The following is a 4,922-nucleotide window of genomic DNA, read 5'->3' as shown; positions in this document are numbered from 1 at the left end:
CCTGGGCAGCCCATTCCAGTGCCTGACCACCCTTTCAGGGAAGCGGTATTTCCCAACATCCAGCCTGAACCTCCCCTGGCGCAGCTTGAAGCCGTTCCCTCTAGTCCTGTATCTGGTTACACGAGAGAAGAGGCCGACCCCCAGCTCACTACAACCTCCCTTCAGGTAGTTACAGAGAGCAAGAAGGTCTCCCCTGAGCCTCCTCTTCTCCAGACTGAACGATCCCAGCTCCCTCAGCCGCTCCCCGTAGGCCTGTGCTCCAGACCCCTCACCAGCTTTGTTGCCCTTCTTTGAACACGCTCCAGGGCCTCAACGTCTTACTTGCAGTGAGGGGCCCAAAACCGGACACAGTACTCGAGGTGCGGCCTCACCAGGGCTGAGTACAGGGGGACAATTACTTCTCTGTTCCCGCTGGCAACACTGCATCTGATGCAAGCCAGGATGCCCTTGGCCTTCTTGGCCACCTGGGCACACTGCTGGCCCGTGTTCGGTCAAGCATCAACCAATACCCCCAGGTCCATTTCCTCTACGCAGTCTTCCAGCCACACTGCCCCAGGCCTGTAGCATTGGCCACAACAACCGCAGGCAAAGTGCAGGACCCGGCAAGTCTTATATTCCTCCCAGGTGGCCAGCCCCACCTTCCATGACCTGTAGGCTCTCCTCTTCCACTTGAGTCTGCCCAGCAGTTCCCTGTTTAACCGTGCAGGTCTCCTGGTTCCCTTTCTTGACTTCCTACCTGTTTGGGATGCTCTGATCGTGAGCTCAGAGGAGGCAGTCCTTGAATGCTAACCAACTATCTTGGGCCCCTTTACCTTCAAGTACCCTGTCCCATGGGATTTCCCCTAGCAATTGATAGAAAAGGACCGAGTTGGCCCTGCTGAAGTCCGGGCTTGCGATTCTGCTTGTTTTTCTCATCCTGCCACACGAGATCCTGAACTCCATCATCTCGTCACTGCAACCAAGGCTGCCCTCAACCTTCACCACTTCAACCGGACCCTCCTTGTTACTGAGAACAAGATCCAGCAGTGCTCCTCACCTACTTGCCTCATCCACCATTTGCAAGTTATCGTCAGTGCACTGGAGGAACCTCTTGGACGGCTTGCGGATGGCTGGCTGAGTAGACCTTCCGGCAAATATCAGAGTAGTCAAAATTGCCCAAGATAACCAGGGCCAGTCACTGCGAGGCTGCTATCAGCTGCCTGTAGAAGGCCTCGACGGCTTCCCAGGGACCTGTAACAGACAACCACAACAGCGCCACGCGTGCCAGCCTGCCCCTTAGTTCCCACCCACAAACTCTCAACCCGCTCCTCCTCCACCCCTGGACAGTACTCTACACGTTCTAGTCGCTCTCTCACATGAAGAGCAACGCCACCACCTCACCTTGCTGGCCTGTCTTTCCTGAGAAGGACATAGCCATCCACGTCCACATCCCGGTCATGTGATCTGTCCCACCAGGTCTCCGTAATTGCCCCCAGATCTTTACCTCCTGCCTGAACACGGATTTCTAACTCCTCCTGCTTACTCCCCACGCTGCGTGCATTGGTGTACAGGCATTTCAGGGAGCAAGCTGAGCACACCCATTTCACCCTAGGGGGGTGGGAGGCCACCCGGCCTTCATCAGTACTTGAGCGCTGCCGCACCAGTGCAAGTCCAGCTACAACCCCATCCCCCTTCAAATCTACTGTAAAGCTCTCGGAATGAGCCCTGCTAATTCCTCTCCCAGAACCCTTTTGCCACTGTGAGATAAACGCTTCCCATGCATTACGCTCAGGTCTGGAGTCTTTCTTACAAGACCAGCCGCTAGCAAAGAACCCAAGGTCCTGCCTGTAGCACCAGTCTCATAGCCAGGCATCTGTGTATTGGCAGCGGCTCAACGCCCTGCCGGACAGGCTGCAGCCAGCAAGGTGCACACACCAGCACCGGGTGCTCACCCTGCGTGCTCTGTGGGTGGCAGCTAGCTGCTGCCCTCCCTGAGGCTACTTACGGCCCGCTAGCCTGGTCCAGGATGGGCAGTGTCGGCTGCGCCCAAGCTAGATCGGCAGCCCGCCCACAAGCTGCCAGCCCCCCGGCACAGGCAAAGCACTTTTGCCGGCTTCAAAAAGCCACCGGAAGAGCCTTTCATCGGCGCTTCTTGCTTCAGATGCCTTCCCCAGTGTAGCCTCACCTGCTCCAAAGCTCTTCTTCACAGAGAGAGCTTGCTCCTATTGCTAAGAGTCAAGAAATAAGGATAGCAACTCTCTGAAGACTAGCGTGACTTTTATTAAGTTATCTTCTTAACAATCTGAAAGACCTCAGGCTGAAACAGTACGATGCAAATGATGGTCTTAGGGCTGAGATTCAGTTCTCTGTTGGTACGTCAGCAACAAATCCATAACAATGACAGCAGCGTTTAGGTGCTGGCAGGTTTCGGTTCTGCTGTCCCCTCTTCTGCAGGCTTGAAGCTGGCCCTGGTGTTGGTCCTGCAGCTGCTCCAGCTTCCATCCAGACTCTGGGAAGAGCTGGGGAGGCTATGCAATACTCAGAAGGCCTCTTGGCCTTGCTCTTCCACCAGCATTTCCCCTCCTCTGTTGGAAAGATGGTCTCCTGCACGATCATCCCTTCCGCTGGTGGCTGCGTGCAGGAAGAGGTTACAGGAGGCCGCTCTTCAGTTCTTAGTCTTGGGCCGTTTGAGGGACACCAGGAGCTGCCGGTACAGCCTTTCCATAGTGAGCGCGTCCGATTTCTCTGCGCCTCTCTTGTCACTGACGCCAGAGGTGGAGGGCTGGCAGGTTTCAGTTTTGCCGTCTGCCTTGTTCTCCAGGCTCAAAGCCGGTCCACGTGATGGCCTTGCCGCAGCTCCTGCTTGCTTGGGCCCTCTGGGAGGTGCTGGGGGGCGCATAGGCCAAATAGGCCTCCTGGTCTTGTATTCCCACCAGCGTTTTCTCTCCTCGGTTTGAACGAGGCCCTCCTGAAAGACCATCCCTTTCACTGGTGGCTTTGTGCACTTGAAGATCTCAGGTGGCAGGTCTTGAACTCCACTGCCTAGCCTTGAACGCTGACCGAGCGTCCGGGGGGTCCCACGTGCCACCAGAACCTGCGGGCGCTGGTCCTGCCTGGGAAGCCTGCCGGGTTTCCCCGCAGAGCTGACGGTACCAGTGGCAGAGTCCACGTGGAGAGAGGGGCGCAGACTGCGCTGCAACAAAGGCCGGGTCTTTCCAGGCTGCATGAGACGGGGCAGGATGGGACTGCCCTGCCACGGTGATGCTTGCTGCTGGGAGCAACCTGGCCTGCACAGGGGGCTCCCGCGCCTGCCTGCCCGCCTCTCAGCACCTGTAAAACAGGGAGCGGGCCTGAGCCACAGAAGGTTACGGGGCACCGGCGATCTTCCGGGCCCACCTGGCCTGGCTGCTACATGACAGAGGCTGGCATGAAGCTTGGCTTCTCCCAGAGGGCCGGCCCTGCCTGGCAATGTGCCAGGCTGACTCTCAGGGGACTCACCTGACTTCGATGCTTCCACCCACTGCCACCATCTCCACCATTGCCGGCGCCGCTCAGAACCCTACGGGCACACAAATGCGGCACAGTGACAGGACGTGCGAGGCAGCCCAAATTCCCCCGCCCCCCTACCCAAAGCCCCGAGTCACCTAGCCTCAAGTGACTCCCATCCTCAAATTTCCCTACCTGTCGGCACCAGGAAGTGGTGAGCAGAGACAGCCCAGCCACCAGGAGCAGGAGGCTGGGGATAAGGAGAACGCTGTCGACAACCATCGCTCAAAGCCGGTCACGACCGCACTGGGAGGGACAAAGTGCTGGCCGCTGGCTTACATGGGCAGAGCCATGACATCATAGTCCGGCGGGTGGGGAGAACTCTGTGAGGTCACAGCCCATATGGAAGCAGGCTGGCAGTAGCCCCCGGCATGGGGATGGGAGGAGTTACGGACATAACTTGAGTATCATCAAAAAATACATCACATTGGAGCTTTGGCAACAAGTGAACACATGTACCACTTTGGGGACCATCCCTGAGATGCGCTGCTGCCATCCTTACCTCACGTGCCTGAGCTGGGCACGAGTTAGGATGGGAAAACGGTTTTTGTTTGCTATTAGTTCTCACTACCCCAGTTCTTTTTTCATGGGTAATTAAACGAATCTTCTTCAAACTGAAACCGCTTTGTGCAGCACTGTACCTGGTGTGTGACCTCCCTCTCCTTAGCTGACTTCTTCCACCATATCATTCACCCCACCATAGCGAGGAGGGTAAGCAATAGAGCAGGTTGCGGGTGGGGGGGGGAAGCAGTCAAGGTCAGTGCCCCCACAGCTTCAGGATTCTGATAAGCTAGCATTCCAGGCACTGGTATAGTTGCTCCTTTCTGAGCAATGCAGACCTAGGCTCCTCAGGACAGCCTCCAGCAGTATGGACAGAGACAAAGGCGGCATTTAGTAACTCCGCCTTCTCTGTAGCTTCTCTTACCAGGGCACCCACCTCATTCATCAGTGGGCCTACATCGCCTCCAGTGTTAGTTTTGCCTGCAGTGTAGTTGAAGAAGCCCTTTCCGTTGTCCTTGACCGCTCTTGCCACGTTAAACTCTAAGGAGGCCTTAACCTTCCTAGTTCATAGAACCCTGGAATCACCAAGGTTGGAAAAGACCCACAGGATCACCCAGACCAACCGTCCACCCTTCCATCACCAATGGTTCTCACTAAGCCATGTCCCTCAACACAACTTCCAAACATTCCGTGAACACCTCCAGGGTCGGTGAGTCCTCCACCTCCCTGGGCAGCCCATTCCAGTGCCTGACCACCCTTTCAGGGAAGCGGTATTTCCCAACATCCAGCCTGAACCTCCCCTGGCGCAGCTTGAAGCCGTTCCCTCTAGTCCTGTATCTGGTTACACGAGAGAAGAGGCCGACCCCCAGCTCACTACAACCTCCCTTCAGGTAGTT

The 4,922-nt window shown here is 56.6% G+C and overlaps 1 protein-coding gene across 2 annotated transcripts; it reads right to left on the bottom strand.

Annotated features, from left to right (window-relative positions):
- Positions 1 to 2,239: 2,239 nt before the first annotated feature.
- On the bottom strand, positions 2,240 to 4,697 carry LOC121113154. 2 transcript variants are annotated; one of them, XM_040697531.1, is made up of 3 exons: positions 3,661 to 4,697; positions 3,478 to 3,538; positions 2,240 to 3,309 (listed from the first exon to the last, which is right to left on the bottom strand). In XM_040697531.1, the coding sequence occupies exons 1-3, from the start codon at positions 3,745 to 3,747 to the stop codon at positions 2,645 to 2,647; spliced, it is 813 nt and encodes a 270-aa protein (XP_040553465.1). In that variant the 5' UTR covers positions 3,748 to 4,697; the 3' UTR covers positions 2,240 to 2,644. The 2 variants fall into 2 exon arrangements, with proteins under 2 accessions (XP_040553465.1, XP_040553463.1); XM_040697529.1 differs by having other exon boundaries at positions 2,240 to 3,538.
- Positions 4,698 to 4,922: the final 225 nt, after the last annotated feature.

Source organism: Gallus gallus, chromosome 3 (genome assembly GCF_016699485.2).
Source record: "Gallus gallus isolate bGalGal1 chromosome 3, bGalGal1.mat.broiler.GRCg7b, whole genome shotgun sequence".
Taxonomy (NCBI): domain Eukaryota; kingdom Metazoa; phylum Chordata; class Aves; order Galliformes; family Phasianidae; genus Gallus; species Gallus gallus.
Note: the sequence above shows the minus strand (reverse complement) of the source record. Positions and strands in the feature narration are given on the sequence as shown.